Genomic DNA, 21,591 nt, shown 5'->3' with positions numbered 1-21,591 from the left:
GGCATTTGGAAAGGATATTGAAAATGTTCGTACTTGTCCAAGATGGTTTAACAAATTTCGTTCCGAGACCCGGAGCCTCCACAAAAGTAGGGTTTTGCGATCCATGTAGGAAAATAATCCATATTTAACAAGTCGAGTAATATCAGAAGAGTTTGGCATTCAACATACAACTGTTTGAGATCACATTAAATCTCTTGGGTTTGTTTAAAGCCAAGTGCTTGGGTTCCACATAAATTAACGGAAAAGAATTTAACTGATCGTGTAAAAATGTGTTAATCACATCTAATTAGACACAATGTGGAGTCGTTTTTGGGCAAGCTGATTACTGGAGATGAAAAGTGGATTTTTTACGAGAAGATTAAGAGAAAAATATCTCACTGCAAACCAGGAAAATCATCAGCAACCGTTCCGAAAGCAAGTATCCATCAACGAAAAATACTTCATTGTTTCTGGTGGGGCAGGAAAGGTCTAGGGTATCACAAGTTGCTGAAACAGCGGAAAACCATCAATGCGATTCTGATTGCGATACAGATTGCTGGATAAATTGAATCCACGGCCAGCACTACCGTCCAGAAAAAGAATAATGCTCAACCGCATATTGCAATGGTGACACCAAAAAAAAAAACTGAATGCGTTAGGATGGGAAGTCTTTATTCACACAAAGTATACACCTGACATTGCACCATCTAATTATTACCTGTTCAGATCTCTGCAAAATTATCTAACGGGAAAGAAATTCAAGCCTCTTGAAAGTGATTCTAATGCAGTTGCTGACTATTTCAACTCCAAGGACGAGAACTTCTACAAAACAGGAACTCGCAGGTTACCGCAGGTTAATTGATTAATGTTAATATATATATAAATTATAAATAAATTCAAATATTTTATTTTTAAAATACGACAGAACAAAAATGTTATTTACAGCGCTTAAACTTATCTGAATAATAAAAATAACATAGCGTATGTACGTATCAGAGGGAATAAGTGTGATATTAGGATATAAGATATGGAGAGTGTTGAAATTGTGAAAATATAAAAAACAATTGGACAGAGCAGAGATGTGAAAAAAGATGAAAGATATGCCTAGACAATAGAGATTAATTTGCAAAGTGAAGTAGCAGTTCACGCTTAAAGCACAATGTGCTCCCAATTACTTGAAGTTTTTGTGGCAGGGGGTTCCCAAGACAGAGCAAGTTGGAGGCACTGACGTTCAGTTGCTATACAACTATATTTAATATAAAATTGTTAAGGGTCCAGATGATTCAAAGGAATGTTGAGCTACCAAAATTAATTTTACACCCCGATATATAGGCGGCTCAAAGGTAGCCCAAACGGAAGGAAGTCAAATATATTAGCTGCAAGAACTCACTTAAACTTAGTTTTTTTTATTATTAAAATACCGCAGTGTCTTGCAACTTGAGTTCACAGTAATAAGAGAAGAGGTGCTTTAGCTGATAAATTTCCGAACGGCAAGCCATTAGCTTTTATTCCGAAAGTCCGGCTGCAATAGAGCTCGATGACAATGGGTCTGCTAGTACGAAAAATCTGACTTATGTTTGATAAAGGAAAATCTAGCGTCTTCTTCCGTATAAACATGATCGGAATCTTTACTAGCGATTACTTGATGGAAATACAATAGATTTCTGCAGGAGTTTTCATGACTCCAATGAAATTGAAAACTTCAAAAATGAGCTTTGATACAGACTTGATCACAGCCTTGCTCAAAATACTCTTCCACGAACTTAGGCTCAATACTTAAGTTTCTCGCAAATCAGGGTCAATCAAAGATTACATCGATCCATCCCCATGGTAATATTAATAGCAGTCTCGCTTTAATGAATAGTCTCGCTTTAATGAGGCTGATATGATTTTCTATTCGTCCTTTGAACATCTAACGAATCTTAGTTTAGCGACTGCCCCAGAATTTTTTCGATTTATTAAGTTAACAGATTAATTATATAAAAGAAACGGGATGGGTCAAAACCGTCTTATTCGGGCCTCAATATAGCACCCAGCGTCACTTTTCTTTTTGAAGATGTACTTGCGCATGTGAATAATTTGTGCATAGGTACATCTTTAATGATATGTTTGGCTGCTAATTGTACGACTCCTATGAAGTGCGGACGGTATTTGATGCTTCTTTCCTACCCATAACAAACATAACATATGGCAATAGAGGGCACTATTGAGGGTATTGAAGATTATTAGCCAGGAATATCGTATATCATAAAAAGGGTGTTGCCGTTATTGTATGAAATAATTCAGGTATACCATACAGTATAGTTTGCATATTTTTACTCACATAATGTAAACAAATGCACTAAGCCCTTTCACAATTTGATTTAATTTAATTTGTATTAATAAATAAGATGCATTTTTTTTTTTTGTTTAAAGTTATTTTAAGCTTATTAGGTTTTGGCTAAGAAAGCACTTAGTAAGGGAGGTCGAAAGTTTTACCGCTCTACCGTACCTAGACCTGAGCGATTCCATATCAAGTAATCCAGGTATTTTGGTTCAATTCTTCTGAATACAATACAATAGAAGTAAAATGAAAAATTTTCAAAAAAAAATTCCATAGTTTTGAAATTTATTCAAGGTTAAACATTTTTGTATTATATAGTTTTTTAAAGTGAAATACCTTCGGTTCTTTTTGAAATTTTAAGAATTTTTTTAGAATAAAATACAACTTAAGCAAATAGTTTTTGAAAAAAAGTTTTATTTTTTTGTTAAACATTTTTAGGAAAACAATTTTTTTTTTGTCATTTGTGAAAAAAACATACCATTTCATATGGTTTTCTTTAATAGTTAAAACTATGCTCACCAATTCCTAAAAGTTTCAAGCTGCGATTGCAATAAATTTTGGAGTTACATCAAATACGCACAGCGAAACAGTCCGAAATACCGTCTATCTGCTTACTAATACACCTGGCGACGCTTCGATCGATTTACAAATGGACATAATACTCGTAACAAGTACATACGCCAGCGCTTTGCTAAAGCAGAATTTTGCACTGGTTCACTGTTTTTTTACTATTGACAAAAACAAAACTGAAAAATTTTGACCAAGAAAGCAAATTTTTTTCCCAAAAAAAATTTTTTAAAGGTATATTTTACCTCAAAAAAAAAAAAATTATGTTAAAATTTAAAAAACTCCATGCTAAAATGTGCAACATTGAATAGGTAAATTAAAAAATTATTTTCCAAATTTTTTCAGTTTACTTCTTATTATCTTAAGCCTACAAAGAAAAGACTCTTCATAAAAAATCTACGGCAAAGTCCGACATACTTAACTTGAATTGCTCTTCTACCAAGCAGCACATTTTGGCAGAATGAATAACAAAATTATATATAAAAAACTAATTTTAAATTAAAATATGTTACCCACCTGAAAAAATAGGCAAAAACACACCCATTGGTAGTATTTGTAGTGCTTTTTGTTATGTGAATCACCATCCGAATTGGCAATACCCGGATAGGGTACAGATATACCCTGCTTCTTACCGAAATAATCACGCAAAGTATATGTCGAATGGATCCAACAATATGTATTGAGCACGTCTTCTGGAATATCTTTGGTATGAACACAATCGATGGGATTGCCAACATATTGTCTTGTGGTTATAATCAAAGAGAAGGACATCAAAATCATCACAGTAATTGAGTAGTGTAGACGGAATACTGGCGAATCGGTTTTAACGTGACTGACCTTTACAAGGTTTTTCAATCCACGAAATATATCTAACATTTTTCGCTGAACGGCAATGCAACGCGAAATGAATAAGTAGAAATTATGGGTTTTGCTGTGGATTTTAACGTGCTCGTATAGGTGTTATATTTCAATTATATTAACATATGGGAGTGTGTATAAATTTTTGTTGTTGTTTTTCAATGTATTTTGGATTTCACTTGAGTTTTGTGCATTCTTTTTGTGTTTGTAAGAAAGTTCTTTCGTTGTATTGCTTCGTTGCTAACTGGAGGCGGATGCAACAAACCAATTTGTGGTTATCGTCTCGTTGTGCAGGAGGCGTTCTTTCTTTTTCTCGGCGGTCCCATAGTTTTGTTATGACGTATGCGGCAATCACGTGGATTTCTTTACATTTCGCAGATCCCCTCCTGCATTTTATTATTTTCGTATATTTATTTGTTTTATTCAATTTAAAATTCAAGATAGCGACGCAAGAGCACTTGAAATTTTTATGGTTTTGTATAAATGATTCGTGCTTTTTCGTGAGTTTTAAAAAATGTTGCATTTTAGATATTAAAACTTGTTCGTGCGCTCTATATCAATAATTTTCAAAGGCAGCTGTAACACTTCACATTATTATTTCGTTTTCGGCATGTAAAAGTTTCATAAAATAAGGCACACTAAAATTGGCCGACTCTTGGAACTGCTAAAGATAGAATATGGGGCACTTATGATTTCATATTTTCAGTCTTTTATTTTTAATATTCTAATGAGTTTTATATGTGCTACGAACGAATGAGTTAAATGTTAGTTGAAAATATATTTTTGCTTTTGTCAGCAACTCGGCTTTGTGTGAAAATATTTACTGCTCGAAGGCTTGCGATACGATAACTTGCGTATCAAATTTAAAATTAGTATTAAAAAAATGAAATACTAACATTAAAATATTAACATATATTCATATTGATGAATAACAAAAGTACTATCTAGACAAAGCATGGACATACATCAGCGATTTTAGGGCGGCAAGTATGGAAGTTTGCAGAACTGGCAACCCGACCGTATAATTGCTCTGGTTCACCGGTTTGCCAAACAGCTCAAATATCTCAATGAATTTTGGAAATTATGAATGAATGAAAAGTATGAAGTCATAAAAGTGTTCCTGATATTAAGTAAAGAGTTTTCCAATAACAGGTGTAACAGGTGAATGGATTGCGCTATCGAGAGATGACTAACGATTTTTTATGGATGATATTGATCTGGACAACGTTTAATTTCACCCAAGACGACGCTACGTGCCACACAAGCAACGAAGCCATTGATCTTTTACAGGAAAAGTTTCCGAACCGCGTTATCTCTCGAAGAGGTGATCACAATGGGCCACCGAGATCTTGTGATTTAACACTTTGTGACTTTTGTCTTTGGGGCCACGTGAAAGAGAAGGTCTACGCCAACAGCCCAGGGTCGATTCAAGACCTGAAAGATGGAAGTCGTGAGGCTATCGTGGTGGTCATTTGCCTGATGTTATTTTCCACTATTAACGGCATACCTTCCTCTTTATAATTAAATAAACATTCCATCATTTATATCAAAAAATAGAATTTTTTTCTGACTATCAAAATAACACCTCTTATTAAAAAACACTTTATATGAGACAAGGAGAAAGAAAATCATTACACGCTACTCGGCTAGAAAACCTAATGCTGAATGAATTTCTGCTTCGCATTGCCTCAAAACGTGCGACGTGTATTTCATCTTTGATAATTGTCAAGTATACAAATGTTGAGTTTTACACGATTGAACAACGCTTTAAAATTACTGAAATTTATTATGAAAATAGCCCATATTTCAGAACAGCATTTCGCGAAATTCGTGGTGGAAATAATCAACCTCAAAATTTAAAGGAACTGGTTTTGTCGAAGATAAAAAAAAGAGTGACAGACCAAAAACTGGACGTTCAATGTTGCTGAAATATTGCTGCTGCAGCGCACAGTGTTGCTGAAAAACCTTTAACATTGATATCTCGACGTTTTCTACAATTAGGCATTCATGAGTCTACTGTTTGATAGACATTTAAATGATGTCATTTTTCACACGTAATTATTAAGAGCCATATTTTGAATAAAAATAGTGAAACCTGAAAGAATCTAATTTTTTACATGTTTGATTTTAAAACAGCATTTGGGCGAATAAAAAAGGCAAGGTGTCAAGTAATACGACGCCAGGTCTTGGTATCTCTAACAGAGAGGATGTTTCCTTAATATAATAAATAATGAGGTCATATGAGTATAAGTTTGGTACTCTGAGATAAATGACGCTGTTTATCAAACCAATGTAAGCTAAAAACTTTTTTTGCTTAAAGTCTGGTTAACTCATCGACAGCTACATTTGCGTGAGCATTTCGAGGTCTAAGAATCAAAATTATGTTTATTAAGAATTGGCTGCAAACATTATTCAATAAAATTCTGATTGATACACACATCTCGATTTGGTTAAATAGAACGAAGAAATCTAAGTAACAGCCCAGTTGTTTGGAAAAATTGCTAATTGCTACGCGAAAAAGGGAACAACCTGTGGCAAGCGGAAATAACCTAGTTATAGGAGAATTCTTAGGTAGCTCATGATATACTGCAATCAACACCTAATGATCTGACCAAGAGAGTCGGAAGGAACGATTTCGAGATTAATTCGAAAAGTATTTTGTATATTATACTTTCTAAAAAAAGAAATGTATTATTTATTTATTTAAGAAATCTTCCATGAATACTACTGGTAAAGTCTGTAAAAAATTAACACCAAACCTCTTGAAATCCTCAATATGAAATATATTGAAAATAATATTCTGATAATCTCTTTAATCTCTTATTTCTTCCACAACATCGTTTTTTCCTGGAAAAGATGAAGCAGATGAGTGCATGACGAAACGGTTTTTAGAAGCTGCGGGAAAGGCTTTAACTGCTAAAAAACATGTAATCAAATAACGTGCAGCACTAGAATGTAGTCATAAAGCCCCCTAGGTTCGAGTCTCGTCCAACAATTTTAGTAGGCTCTGGAAGGATGGTTGAGAGACAGATTTCATATACAGATTCTTGTGGTCAGTTTAGGTTCACTCTCGAAGGAAGTTTTGGAGGATTATGGAAGGATGAAATTAGAGAGAGATTTCCTAGATACTACAATGCCTTACTTTGGCCAAGTAGTGAACACTTCTCAAGAGCAACCCACCTAACCATTCGAAAGAATTCGACATGGAGGAGACTTTCTTCGGAAATATTATTTATCTTGAACACTTAATTTATTGCAAAGGTTAAACCCAGCGTACAGTCACCAAATTCTTAACTTCATCTTAATTTTTCATAACGTTGTTTTGATTCTCCCGCGATAACTCCTACGTGGATTAACAAGAAGAATAAATATACCCAGCAAATATTTAACAACCTACAGGGTTTGAATGAAAAGTATTGTGAAAAGTTTGGGAAAAACTTATTTATATTTCAAATATTGATACAAAACCTTAAAATTCTTGAGCATCGACACACTTTCACCAGCAACTTTTTCATGACTCAAAGGCTCTCCGGATGGTGGAATGTGTACAAGTCCCATTGTGAGGAGAGAATTTTACTTTTGGAAATAAAAGAGTGTGCTGGGTTCATGTCTGAATTGTATATTTTCCGTTTCACTTCGGAAAGTAGTAATTTTATGTAAGCTTCTTACAAGTTAGAGCTTAGACGTCACTAAAAGTAATATGACTATCCAAATACAGATGTTCTCCAAATAGCGAGTTTTTACTGAGAGTCCACGCCATAAATTACATTGTGCGAAACAATTTTTGGGAGAGGAGAAATTCCTCTGCAGGACAATGGCATTAAGGGAGCTTATCAAAAAACTCAAGAGGTTCGACCCCTGGAGTTCAAAACATTTTTTGGTGGTCAAATTAAATTTTCATTGTTGTAAAAATAGTTTTTTCGAATAATTAATGTTAAAGGTATTAATTAGAGCTAAATTTGAAGTACAGAAACTTTTGAACCCATTACTATCTCTCACAGTTGGTCTTTTTGAGGCTTATTTAGACAACCAAATCTGGAAGTTAGGAAATTGTTACATCCCAAATTCCAAAAATGAGAACGATTGTTCTTTTAAGTCATGTTCTATAAAATTGTAAAGAACAATTAACCCGAAATGAATGCAAAAACTATGAGTTCATAAACAAATGTATATAATAAGATGCAGATAAGAAGTCAGTTCATGCAAACTTCACCAACAAAAAAGTGAATCAGTACCCAATAATACTACTAGGTGCCGCAATAGTTTATGCAAACGCTACAAAATACCTTGGTATAACGGTCGATACTAAGTTTCGATGGCAGGAGCGTATAAAACTTACACATCTCAGGATAATAAAAATGAAATGACCAATGGCGAAAATCACAGATATCCATATATAACAAAATAGCTATATATAAACAAATTATAAAGCCTGTGTAGTCCTATGGCGCGCAACTATGGATTTACACCAGTAAAATTAATATAAATATACTTCAACGTCTCCAGAATAAAATTTTTCGAGATATTCTCAACTCTCCTTAGTTCATTCGTAATAAGGATATTCATCGTGATCTCAATGAAAAAGAGTAGTATAATAAGATGGAAATGAATCTTGAAAGGTTGCACGTTTACTCGATATTAAAAACCTTTGTTTATGAGAACTTCATTAACAGCCTAACTGGCAGACTATTTATCAATATCACCCATTATGTGTCATTCTATAAGTCTTTTTTGATTAATATTGGCCACCCCCCAGGTTCGGATTATAGTTCCTCAACACCTTTCTCACCGAAACCTCATACCTTATTCTAGGCTAGGCGACGTAAACTCATAATAAGTGATATGCAGTCGCATATTTCTCAAATCTGGAAGGATGGGTGGGTTGTCATGCTATCATACCTAACACTTGCAGGCCTTCAAACCAATCAATTAAATTTACCAATCCCACATTCCATTTGCTCAACCTGTGTAGCTAGATCTTCTGAGATTATGGGCAACGTGAACTTAGCCACCTATAGTTCTAAGAATACATTGATATAATCGACTGTGGGCCAAGGGAGGCCTCATGAAAGCGCACCCTAGCCTAATGAATAGACTCACATGTGACCTGCTACACAGAGCAAACGAACAAGTAAAGTAATTTTACGGTTAATTTCATGACGAACTGCTGTTGGGATTTCAATTTTTTCTTCTTCTTAAAAAAGGAAATCCCAAATCAAAAAAGCACTACCTACACATGTTTAAATAAGAATATTTTATATTTATGTACTACCGTTACGAAACTTCGTCAACTTTCCATAAGCTCTGGCATAAATATAGATGTTTGTCTGTATATCAAGTATCAAGTCAAAGTATATTTTTTAACCTATGTGTAAATCTAAATATTTACAAGTATTGTTGATTTTTGTTTTCATATTTGAAGGAAATTAACACATATTTCACATAAATACATACACATCTGATATTAACGTGTGGTATTATGGCAATACACAGTGTTACAAGGGCAAATTTGTGTGCATCCAAATCATTACATTCACACTTGTACAAGTTTGCTTACAAGTATGTACATGCGTGTACTTGTAAATGTACATAATTATACTCTTATGCGTGCCACTGCTTAATTTACGACAAAAATTTAAGGTAATTTAGTAATGATAGCGGAGCTGTTTGAAAATTCAAACACTGAGATACTCGAAATTGGAATACAATTGAAGATGCGCGGTTGCCATACATCTAAATTTGTGTGCACTAAAAAAGGCCCAACCAAAGGTAGGTATAAACAGAGGTTTAATTTTCGGTTTGAAACAGCATTGAAATAATTAGAAAATTTTCAAAATTGATTTTTTAAAAAGTGCAATAGGTGGCATAAAGTTCGTTTTTGAATACCTTTTTTATTTAATAATAAAAAATAAAAAAATAAATAAAAAAAATAAAAAAAAAAATAACAATTAATAAAAGTGATTTGGGTGATAAAAATTTGTATATTGACTGAGCTCTAGATTTCACTTGTTCCCTATCGATGTGGCTGGCAAAGCGATTGCAGCGAAAACAGCGACACGCATGAATGCTATGTCGAAATGGAATAGGTATCTTGGCCATTCGGCCATACTGCACAGGAACACTGTTATCCTTCCGACATAGACTATCATGTAAATCTTCCATCACCACCCTTGCTATTCTCCTGTTCACTCCCAATTAGGGAAGAATGGAAGACAAACTTTCCGAAATCGATGGCCCTCTGATTATATATACCTACAGATGGTTCAAAATGGCACGGTAAAGTGGGATTTGGAATATTTTCCAATTCCCCTCACATCAATCTATCATTTAGAATACCCGACTACTGTAGTGTATTCCAAGCGGAAGTATGCGCTATCTGGTATGCAGCGAAAACTATCTTAGAAAAGAGAATATCACTAGAGGATATCCGCTTTTTCGCTGACAGTCAAGCGGCCGTTCGAGCACTCAGCTTCTCTTAAACCCACTCAAATGTGGTTCGATCCTGTCTCTTATCTCTTAACGAAATAAGTGTTCAGAATTTTGTCCAAGTTATCTGGATACCGGGTCACAGTGGATTCGAAGGTAACTGTAAAGCTGATGAGCTCGCAAGAGCTGGAGCTGCGCAATCAAAAGTTAGTAACTTACCCACAATCCACATTCCGCTCTCAACATGTAAAATGATCATTGATCGAGAATTTCACAGCATTGCTGATCGGAGGTGGCGAGTGGAAACTACTTGCGTTACGACCAGACAAATCTGGTCATCCTACAATCTGAAACAGACAAAACCCCTTATAAGTCTTTCGAAATACGACCTAAGGCATATAATATCTCTTATAACCGGCCACTGCCTTTTGGGCACTCACGCACGTCGGCTCGGGGTTTCTCAAAACGACCTGTGCAGATACTGCGAGGACGAAGATGAGGAAGTATCGAGCAGGCATTTGCTGTGCAGTTGTCCCGGTCTAGCCAGAAGTCGACTCGCTCTTCTAGGCTCTCCTACAATTGACAATCTTTCAGTACTCTCGGACCGGAAAATCGAGTCTCTCATCAAATTCTCGAAACGAATTAATATCTTTGGGGAATGGGATATGTGGGGAAATCATACAAAATAATGAGCTCTAGGGCAACACAACGGACCCAACTTGCGGTCTATGTGGCATTCCGATGCGGGGTCACCCTTAAACCAACCAACCAACCGACTGAGCTCCATTACTTTTCAGTTTGCACACTGCAGCTGTTCAGTTCACATCGACGCACATTAGCAAAAATTATAAATCTTCCAAGAGGAGTATTAATTTTGCGCCACCTTGTTTTATACATTTTTCGCATTCTTGGAGAAAATGTTTTTTGTTGAAAAAGGATCTAGCACAAGTCGAAAACCCCAAAATAACGCAAACGTGTTTGTTAGAAAAAACGTTTTTCTGGAAAAAAAACGCTTTACAACCGGGTTTGCAATACTGAAAAAACTATTAGTCGGATCGGACTAAAACTTGTATAGCTCAAACTGTCCATATGCTTTTATCACATTAATGAATAATATAATTATTAATTAATAAATATTTAACCCTTTTTAAAACAATTTAAGGTAAAAAACGGTTTCAAAAATTTGATTTTTTTTCGGTTGTCAGCCATTCTAGTTTGCGCCAAAATTACAAGTCTACTCTTGACTAAAACTTTGTTTTGTTTGTTTCAGTACCTCGAAACTTGAGATAGCATGCAAACCGTTTTTTAATAGGGGTAGACTAGCTGATAGACCTATGTATCAGCAGGATTTATAATTGAAAAAAAATTTTTTTTTTCTAAAAGTATTTGATGTCAAAGTTCATGTGCATAAAGATTAAAACAAAATTAAAATAAAAAAGCTCTTGAGAAAAAAGTCAGACTAATAATTAAAACTAAAACAGACCCTTAATAAAACCTAGGAGAATAAGCATAACATAAAACAATTGCTTACATGTTTATTATGATATAAACGGTAAATAGCCATCAGCACGCAGCAATGTTAACATTTAATGAATTTATTATTAGTTGATGGAAGAAGACGTACTATGTATTTAAGAGTGACTAGAATTGTACCCACTGTAAAATTGCCAATAAGAGGTTTAGCAAAATATATATTTTTCAATGATGAATATTTTGTTTTTGCGCGGCCGTCGTAGGCAAATGGATTGGTGCGTAATCGAGAGTGCATAGGTTCGAATCTCCGTGCATGAAACATTAAAATGATAGAAACAATTTTTTCTAATAGAGGACACCACTCGGCAGGCAATGGCAAACCTCCTCTTTTCCAAAATTGGTATCCTTTTTTTCAAACATATAGTTATAGTCTCTAACCTAAAAATTATCATTTTATTTACTATAGCTAAAAAAATTCGAATTGGACTAAATTCGTTTGAATTTATTAGTGATTCAGCTTACCTCAAATGCCGTTTTTACAACTACATATTAAACAACCACTAATTCTTACGTAATATATTTCTAATTATAAAACAATACAAATTTCATAAAATTATATTCAGAGTCTCCATTTTTATATAATACATATACTCGTATATCTATTATGCAAAATATTTGTGCATTTGATAAAAACAATTCCTTTAAAAATACCTTTTTATCGCGCTACATCTGAACATAATCCCCCACACGAAAAGTTCTGTACAAATTTAATAAGTTACCAATATTTAAATACAATAAAATTAAAAAAAAATTACATTGAGTAAGTAAAGTAAAGCAAAAGTAAATTTACTTTTTGTTTAAAGCAAATATGTTTTTAAATAATGTTATCATGTTTTCCACATGAAAATAATTATATTAAACAAATATATAAAACTAACTTCTTTCTTCCTTTACTCCTTTCCAAAACTCTGAACAGTTCAATGAACATTTTCTCATAGAGAACATCTTTAGCATTTTAGAATTTGAATTTTTCTCTGTGTACTTGCTAATATTGCCTATATCGATTACTAAAATCGTACAACTTTAGAAAATTTGGCTTGATTTTCCATTATCAAAATAAAAAGTCCCGAATGTAAATGAAGCACACATTTGGCGAAACTGTAACAAAGTGGCAACCCAGAGTACAAATGGAGTGCTGCGCACTCATCGTTCTTCTCCCTGTAGTGTTTATTTCAAGCACATAGTTAATTTATAAAGCAAAACAAATCGAACACGTGAGAGTATGTGTGTGGGTATTTTAAAATTTTTTTTAACACTCTTGTTATTCATGGAGTATATTGATTTAACTTTTTAATGTAATAAATAAGAAAAAAAGTCCTATAAATTTAGTGAAGCTGGCTGAGAATTAGTGATGTGCAACTGCTAATTAATACTCGCGCAAGTGAAATATAGTTACAATTATCGTCGATAGTTTCAAGTACTTTTGGCATCGCTACCAATGTACACTGGGCTAAATAACTGTAGCACTGAAACGTATCGAATAGTTTTGACCTTTTATATTTTTTCCATATAAAGAATTATAGACATTTTTTTTATATGGAAGAAAAGCCCCAACATCGGCAGCAAATGTATTGTCAAAAATCAACGCGATTTTTGATCCACTTGAAATTTACTTTTTATCAATCAAAATTTAATGGGTTATAGAACCACCGTGGCCGAATGGGTTGGTACGAGACTACCATTTGATATTCAGAGAGAACGTAGGTTCGAATCTCGGTGGAAGATCAAAATAAAGAAAACGGTTTTTCTAATAGCGGTCGCCCCTCGGCATGCAATGGCAATCCTCCGAGTGTATTTTTTGCCATGAAAAAGCCCCTCATTAGAAATATCTGCCGTTCGGAGTCGGCTTGAAACTGTAGGTCCCTCCATTTGTGGAACAACATCAAGACGCACGCCACAAATAGGAGGAAGAACTCGGCCAAACACCCAAAACGGGTGTATGCGCCAAGTATATATATATATATATATATATGTATATATATATATAGAGAACCATATACTCGAAATTTGTTTAAAAATTTTGATTAAAAAATTTGAGGTTTTCAAGAACCTTTTTTAAATTTTTTTAAATTTGCACAAAGTTTTAAACTGGTATTTTTAGGACTTTAGAAGGTGATTGAATTATATTATATTTTTATAAAAAAAATTAAAATACAAAAAAAGGAAATATACTGTCACGACATGTCAATAGGTCCCTGTGTCGTCTGCCGCAAAAGTAAGAGTACCAAAAAACAATAAGGGGGACGATCTGCGGCCAATATATGGTATTTACAACTTTTGCTAAATCAATCGCATTAGATAGCAGATCGATTTTCGCACAACAGGTACAGATGTAGCTTGAACAAGCTAAGGAATTTTGCCTCACAATAAAAACAATTGGAAATAATTGGAAGTAATATAACCAATTATATTTACTGTAGTAAGGAGCAAAGGCTTGGCAATGCTGTTTCGTGTTTTTATATTGTACATTTCCAAACACAAACAAAAAGCTGGATTTCTGTTTTGGTTAGGTACGGTTTAGTTTTATGTTAAGTGGAGGAAAAAATAGGAAATTAATTTATTTGAATGATTGCTTGTATGGTATTTTTTGGAAATGGAAACTCTGGCAGGTAATGACACAAATCAGTAGCATGTTAGTATTATTTTCTGGTAGTTCCTTAGTCTTTTGTACAAAGTAAGAATCAGAATTTCTGCATGGCAGCGAAGGATTAGGTAGTGAGTTGATTTCACCTTATCATTCTCCACTTAGCTATTGTAGAAGACCAAGTTGAATCTCAGCGCATGAAATGTCAGAGTACAGTATCTGTTAATAACCGCCCCGCTAATGTCCGTCATGGTTTTATTAGCCTTAGAAACCACCACTACCAGCTACTATTCATTTGAGCGCAAGTCAATATTCTTCTTCAATGTTCGTTTATGTTCAAAGGGGGAAATGAAAGGCTCCCTCAGATACACTTTACCTTTACTTAAGTCAACTCATCAGCCATACCAGATTCCTATTATCTGGTACTCTGAGTTTCATAGTTCAATTTTTACTGCCACATTAGTGAACCTGGAAAATTTATTGATGCTGATTATCAGAAAATATATATTTTTTAACGGTTTCGGCACGCTACTTCGGCAGAAGGAATCAGAGAGCATGAATTTAAGTTCCTCATTGAGTTGGTTTGATTTAAGTTAGCTGACTTTGAAGGAACAAATTTTGAATTTTAAAATGCTTAAAACTGCGTTTGGACTCAATTAAATCAAATCTGGTTAGAACTCATAAATCTCCTATGATGTGTAAAGTCATATGCTCTCTAATGTATGTAGATGAAGTAGGCAAATAAAAATTGGCAGTCAAAAATAAATAAATATTTATCAGTAATATCCCATACGTTCGGGGCTTGGCATCGATACATTGTTACTAAAATATTTGTAAGTAAAAGTATCGACAGGAAGCATACATATCGGCACATATCTACTGAGAACAGTTTCGTCTTCCCAGTTTTGCAAATTGTGTACTATGCACTGTAAGTTACGCAATCGACGTCACGATTAGCTTATAAAAAATGCCAAAAATATGTTTACACTAACTTTTGCGTAATCAACGTCCATAAAACTAAATAGTACACGAATATCTCAGACATTCGTAAATTCAGCATTTCATTTATAGGAAATTGAATGGATGTGCGAATGCATGCATACATAAATACGTGTGTTAAACAAATGTAAATGGTAACCAAGTCAAGAGCATGCTCAATTAATTAAAGGTCGAAACAATGTACACCCAGTGTGAGATTTTTCTTGAAATTATCGTTTTTCTTAATTTATTCAATTATTTTTATATCTGAGCAATTCCTTTATAAATAAAACACGAAGAACTAGTTACTGTCTTCCAGAACGAACTTAAAAAATATAGAACTCCGTCTATTTAAATAGCGATTGGAACAAGTATTGCAAAATATTTTAATGAAGACTTCAAAATATTTATGTGTTTATGAGGGATCAATAAAATGAAAGTCCCAATATCCAACTAGAAAGATAAACAAGAAAGTGAGAGCTGATGGCTGCCGGCGCATCGTCAGTGAAAAAAGAGATATACATAAAATCAGCGGAACTTTTTAGAAACTTCGGACTTGTACTTTATTATACCAAAAATTAATAAGCTATAAAACTGCGTACCGAAAGATTGTAATAAAAAGTTTTTGAATTTTTTCCAATTTTTGTATAAAGTTGTGAACTCGATTCTATGTGGTTTCTATTAGAACATGGGCCACACTTTTACAAAAAAATAACAATAAAACAGTTGAAAAGTTGATCTTCTATGGTTTGTCGAGGGCTATATGTCTGTATGAGCTAAAACAAAGAGATGTTGAACGTCATAGACGGAGAGCTGGCGGCCGCGGAGGTACTACGATAACACCTCCGGCTAGAATTTTGAGAAGTGGTTGGGAGAACCATGAAGCAGTGCCATTTGCAAGGATTTTGCTCAAAACCCCTGCAAAAAAGACGTCAGACAACTTAAAGTTGCAAAAAAAAGTTGCTAAAAAAATGTTCGTACCTCCGGCTGAAAATTTGTAGGCTTACTGTTTGAAGGTCACAAATGCTGTATATAAATCGTCAGACGTCTAGATCGCTGCAAAAGTAGTGTCAGACGACCCCAAATTTGTAAATTTTTTTCGAAATTTTTTTTTTTTACCTCCGTCTGACGTTCTCACATATTATAGTGGGCACTATTTTAAGTGTATATTTAAATCGTCAGACGTCTAGATCGCTGCAAAAGTAGTGTCAGACGACCCCAAATTTGTAAATTTTTTTCGAAATTTTTTTTTTTTTTACCTCCGTCTGACGTTCTCACATATTATAGTGGGCACTATTTTAAGTGTATATTTAAATCGTCAGACGGAAATACCGCTGCTAAGTCACAATTTTATGCCACCTACATACACCTGATAGATCATTACCTAGACTTGACTCGAAGCATAAGGACTGCAGACTACGAATTATTTAAATATTCTCTACCAAATATCGCAAATCTCTTCTTCACTTTTAATCAGCAAAATTATTCACGCTGGCTGGTTAAATATCATGACAATTTATTGAAGGTCAACGAAACTCACCCAGGACTGGAGGCATCACTTCGAGAAGGAAGTTTTGGTGTCAAACGCACCAACAAACCATTTTCACGGCAACCAATCGATCTAACACTGGAGCAAACGATCAACGCAGATGCTGCGAGACGTTTGACCGGTGTTTCTCACTTCACCAATTCAATCACGGCTCGCCAGCGCTGGTCAAAGAGTCGTGGAATTCGTTCAACTCTCATTTCACACGTATATCAACAGGCCGGATTACGAGCTGCTCAGGATATATCAGGAGAATTAGAAACTAGCAAAATGAAAATAAGTCAATCACAACTCCGAGCTTTCATGGAAACAATAGAAAATAAAATGAACCCATTTGATGCAAACATTGACAGAAAACAACTCTATAACATACACACAGGAAAAGCAGCCTCGTCAGACATAACGGAATTTTTAATCGATGTTGAGCGTCAAGGTGAATCATTACGTAAAGCTTTCATAACGAAATGTTGTTCAGATTCCACGCAATTCGAGAAGCCGATCAAAAAAAATGTATTACACAATTTTGCATCAGGTGGAAAAAAAAAGAAATTCGCTTTGGGTGTTAAAGTTCAGGAAGTGAGAATGCAGCGCGATTTGTTTGGACGTCTTTTGGCCATTTCCATGGAGAAAAAAATTGATTTGGCAAAAATTTTAACCTATCCTTTGACACCAATACCTATGTCGTTGTGTCATATTGATGGCATTATATGTAAAACAGACAAATCGACGCTGATGAAAACGTTAATGAAGGAAATAGATGATAATTCCGAACCACCACACATGGATGTCGTCATTTTCGATGGATTTTTTATGCTGCACTTAATGAAAGACCTCCCCGCTAGTTATGGAAAAATCGCGCTAAAAGTATTACGAACATTGACAAGCAATGATGCCCAAAGAGTGGACGTCGTATTTGATAGATATTTTCATCCGTCAATAAAGGACTGCGAACGTGATTTACGTGGAGGTAGTTCCTCTGGTTATGAAATTGCAGGGCCACAGCAAGTAAGGTCACCAGATTTTTCCAAAGATCTGAGGTGTAGTAATTTTAAAGAAGCATTGGTCGAATTTCTAATTAATTATTGGACGGACGATTCGTTTATCCCTTTAATCAGAAACAAAACTTTGAATATAAACTTCGATCAATGCTATTCTTTCGAAGTTGTTAATAACAAAGTTGTACGATCCATCAACACGGATTTGTCTTGTCCTTTGCATGAAGAGGCAGATACTAAAATCACTTATCACGTATCAAAAATTCAAATGACGTGTAATATTGAAACTCGTAGCGCTGATACGGATGTATTGATTATATTATTAGGTAATATGTATAAATTGGATAAATCACTGAAAATATGGATGCATGTCGGCGTTGGTGCCTCTCAACATTACATCAATGTTACTCAGTTACATGCCAACTTAGGAGAACAACTTTGTAAAGCTCTACCTGGATTACATGCGTTCACTGGGTGTGATTATAATCCCGCCTTTTATGGCAAAGGCAAGATCAGACCGTGGAAGATTTTAAAGAAGTATCCGAATATCCAGAAAGCCTTCGCAGATCTGGGAGAGAATAATGTTGATCCTGCAACATACCAAATAATAGAGGAGTTCGTCTGCACCATATACAATATAAAAGGAGTGCAGAAAGTGAATGAGGCTCGTCTGGTAATGTTCGAAGCCAACTACAAACACCATGACCAATCCGAGTTATTCAAGAAAAAAATTAGCACCACTGACGCGTCGAATTTTCCACTGTGTGCCGATGAATTAAATCAACACTTGCTACGGACAAGTTACATTGCGCAATTATGGTTAAATGCGGACCAAAATAATCCATCAACTAAACTTCCCGAGGAACATGGATGGTTTATTAACGAGGATGGAAAATATGATTTTACATGGTTTAAAGGTGATCAGTTGCCGTCAGCAATTGATGATATTATTCTCGATGACACACAGCAACTGCCAACAAATTTAGGTATGTTAATATTATTAGTCATTATCATCGATATCACATGAATTCTAATGATAATCTAATTATTTAATTTTTTTGTGTCATGTACTTAGTCATAATATTTTTTTTTCTTAAACAAACTTACTAATATAAGCGCACAAACTATTCAATAATAATTCTCTACAATACACCGAAATCAACATTTTTATTTTATTCAGACGAAGAATCTTTTACTTTTTATATGTACGACACATGCCTAAAATTTTCCCTTCAATTGATATTCTTTTATTGCGTATAGTAACTCAACAAAGTATTTCAATAAGTTAAATAAATGATGAAACTGTATTCAGCAATCTGGACTGGAAGTTCGCGATATCGCAGAGATATTTTGCAAGGTATTTTCGTCTGACAATTTAAATGTGTACTTGAAATGCTTTTTGCAATAGTATGTAAAAATGTCAGACGGAGGTAACAAAAATAAATTCCGAAAAAAAAAAAAAATTCAGGCAGACCGGAACTTCACGGATTTTGTAGGATGACTTAGCAGCGGTATTTCCGTTTGACGATTTAAATATACACTTAAAATAGTGCTAACTATAATATGTGAGAACGTCAGACAGAGGTAAAAAAAAAAAAATTTCGAAAAAAATTTACAAATTTGGGGTCGTCTGACACTACTTTTGCAGCGATCTAGACGTCTGACGATTTAAATATACACTTAAAATAGTGCCCACTATAATATGTGAGAACGTCAGACGAAGGTAAAAAAAAAAAATTTCGAAAAAAATTTACAAATTTGGGGTCGTCTGACACTACTTTTGCAGCGATCTAGACGTCTGACGATTTAAATATACACTTAAAATAGTGCCCACTATAATATGTGAGAACGTCAGACGGAGGTAAAAAAAAAAAAAATTTCGAAAAAAATTTACAAATTTGGGGTCGTCTGACACTACTTTTGCAGCGATCTAGACGTCTGACGATTTATATACAGCATTTGTGACCTTCAAACAGTAAGCCTACAAATTTTCAGCCGGAGGTACGAACATTTTTTTAGCAACTTTTTTTTGCAACTTTAAGTTGTCTGACGTCTTTTTTGCAGGGGTTTTGAGCAAAATCCTTGCAAATGGCACTGCTTCATGGTTCTCCCAACCACTTCTCAAAATTCTAGCCGGAGGTGTTATCGTAGTACCTCCGCGGCCGCCAGCTCTTAGTCTATCATTTTTCCGAATGTGAACAACTGCTTCAGCGGCAAAAAAGGAATGGTTTTCTTCATCGCATCGTGACGGGTGATGAAAAATGGATTGATTACAGAAAAGAAAAGTTGGTGTTATTTATTATGAACTGTTAAAACCAAACGAAACCATCAATGGGGATCGGTATCGACTTCAATTGATGCGATTGAGCCGAGCACTGCGCGAGAAGCGGCCGCAATACGCAGAGAGGCATGAAAAAGTGATTCTACAGCATGACATTGCTCGGCCTCACGTTTCCAAACCCATTAAAACCTACCTGGAAACACTGAAATAGAAAATCCTATCGCACCTGCCATATTCTCCAGATATTGCGCCGTCCGAGTATTACCTGTGCCGATCGATGGCACATGGTCTAGCTGACCAGCAGTTCCGTTCATATGAAGACATCAAAAAATGGCTTGATCCGTGGATAGCCTCAAAAGATGAACAGTTTTACCGCGACGGTATACGAGATCTACCAGAAATATGGGAAAAAATAGTAGGCAGCGATGGGCAATACTTTCAATGATTCACTTGCAACCATTTTTTCAGAATAAAGTTGTATTTTCATCAAAAAACCAGCGAGAACTTAGTTGCGCACCTAATAAGTTGTATGAAGGGATTGGAAATTAAAAAAAAAAAACAGAATGACTTAATTGATATCCGATGATAAATTATTTGCAGGACCTTTGAAACTAAGGAAAACAAATAATAGACGGCCGAAAACAGTACCTTGCAGTACTAGAAGTTGCCATCATATGGTAAGATTTGTAATTTTCTATTTCGGTGAATACCAAGCCTTCGTAATTTACTCAATAAGACAAAACGGATAACTTTGTCATATGCTTTTAAGAAGTGAGTGTAGACGGTGTTTGCCTGAAACCCATGCCCAAACAAAATGCTGCTAAATTAGTGATAGTTGCTGATGACGTCCTGATGGGCTTTCAATAAGCCTCGAAATTTTCGAAAGAAACTGTTAACTCAGATATAATCCTATAATTGGAGAGCTCATACTTACTCCTCAAGTGAAAATTTGGGGTTAGGGATGTTAATTTGCAATAATCAAGAAATAAGACAGTGGAGCGGAAAATATCAGAAATAAAGCACGAAGAGAGAGAAATGAATGAAAAAATGGATAGTTAAAAAAGTTAAGTTGATTTACTTAACTCACTAGAACGATTTATGTACCGTGATTTGGCGGCGGTAAAACGGAAATGGGGGTTTTCAATAAGCGCATAGCACAACTTTTACACAGCTAAATTAAATGGTACAGCAATAAGTTCGAATTTGCCGGAGAAGTTCAAATTAAGAGATTCGTGATAAAAAAAATGTAAGTGCAGCTATTTAATATTTAGTCATATCCTTTTCGCAATGTGCGTTGTGCAATTTGTTAGCCTTGTGAGAAATTTAGAAAGCGCTCGTTGTTTTTACGAAATGAGTTCCGCGTATGAAAAATGATTTGAAGCAGTTTTCCTATGAGCACATCCTTAAGGTTCAAAACTGTCACGTGCATCTGCAGCACGTGGAAGTTGAAGATCTTCATAAATAAATAGGTGCAATTTAAAAACGGTGACGATTTTACCAGAAGATCCAAAAAAACCTCTC

General features: G+C 34.8%; 1 protein-coding gene across 5 annotated transcripts in view; it reads right to left on the bottom strand.

Moving 5' to 3' along the window:
- Nucleotides 1-21,591, bottom strand: part of LOC128858236 (innexin shaking-B) — a 251,368-nt gene that overhangs the window by 43,430 nt on the left and 186,347 nt on the right. For 2 of the 5 annotated variants that reach the window (XM_054094329.1, XM_054094328.1), the window contains exon 2: nucleotides 3,386-4,391. The exons of 2 other annotated variants lie outside the window; for them this stretch is intronic. In XM_054094329.1, coding sequence (XP_053950304.1) covers nucleotides 3,386-3,745 — 360 coding nt within the window. In that variant the 5' untranslated portion in view covers nucleotides 3,746-4,391. The remainder of the gene's footprint in view (nucleotides 1-3,385; nucleotides 4,392-21,591) is intronic. One more of the 5 variants, XM_054094330.1, reaches the window with a different exon arrangement.

The sequence above is a fragment of the Anastrepha ludens genome, chromosome 3, assembly GCF_028408465.1.
Source record: "Anastrepha ludens isolate Willacy chromosome 3, idAnaLude1.1, whole genome shotgun sequence".
NCBI classification, from domain to species: Eukaryota; Metazoa; Arthropoda; class Insecta; order Diptera; family Tephritidae; genus Anastrepha; species Anastrepha ludens.
This window is presented reverse-complemented; position numbering and strand designations above follow the sequence as displayed.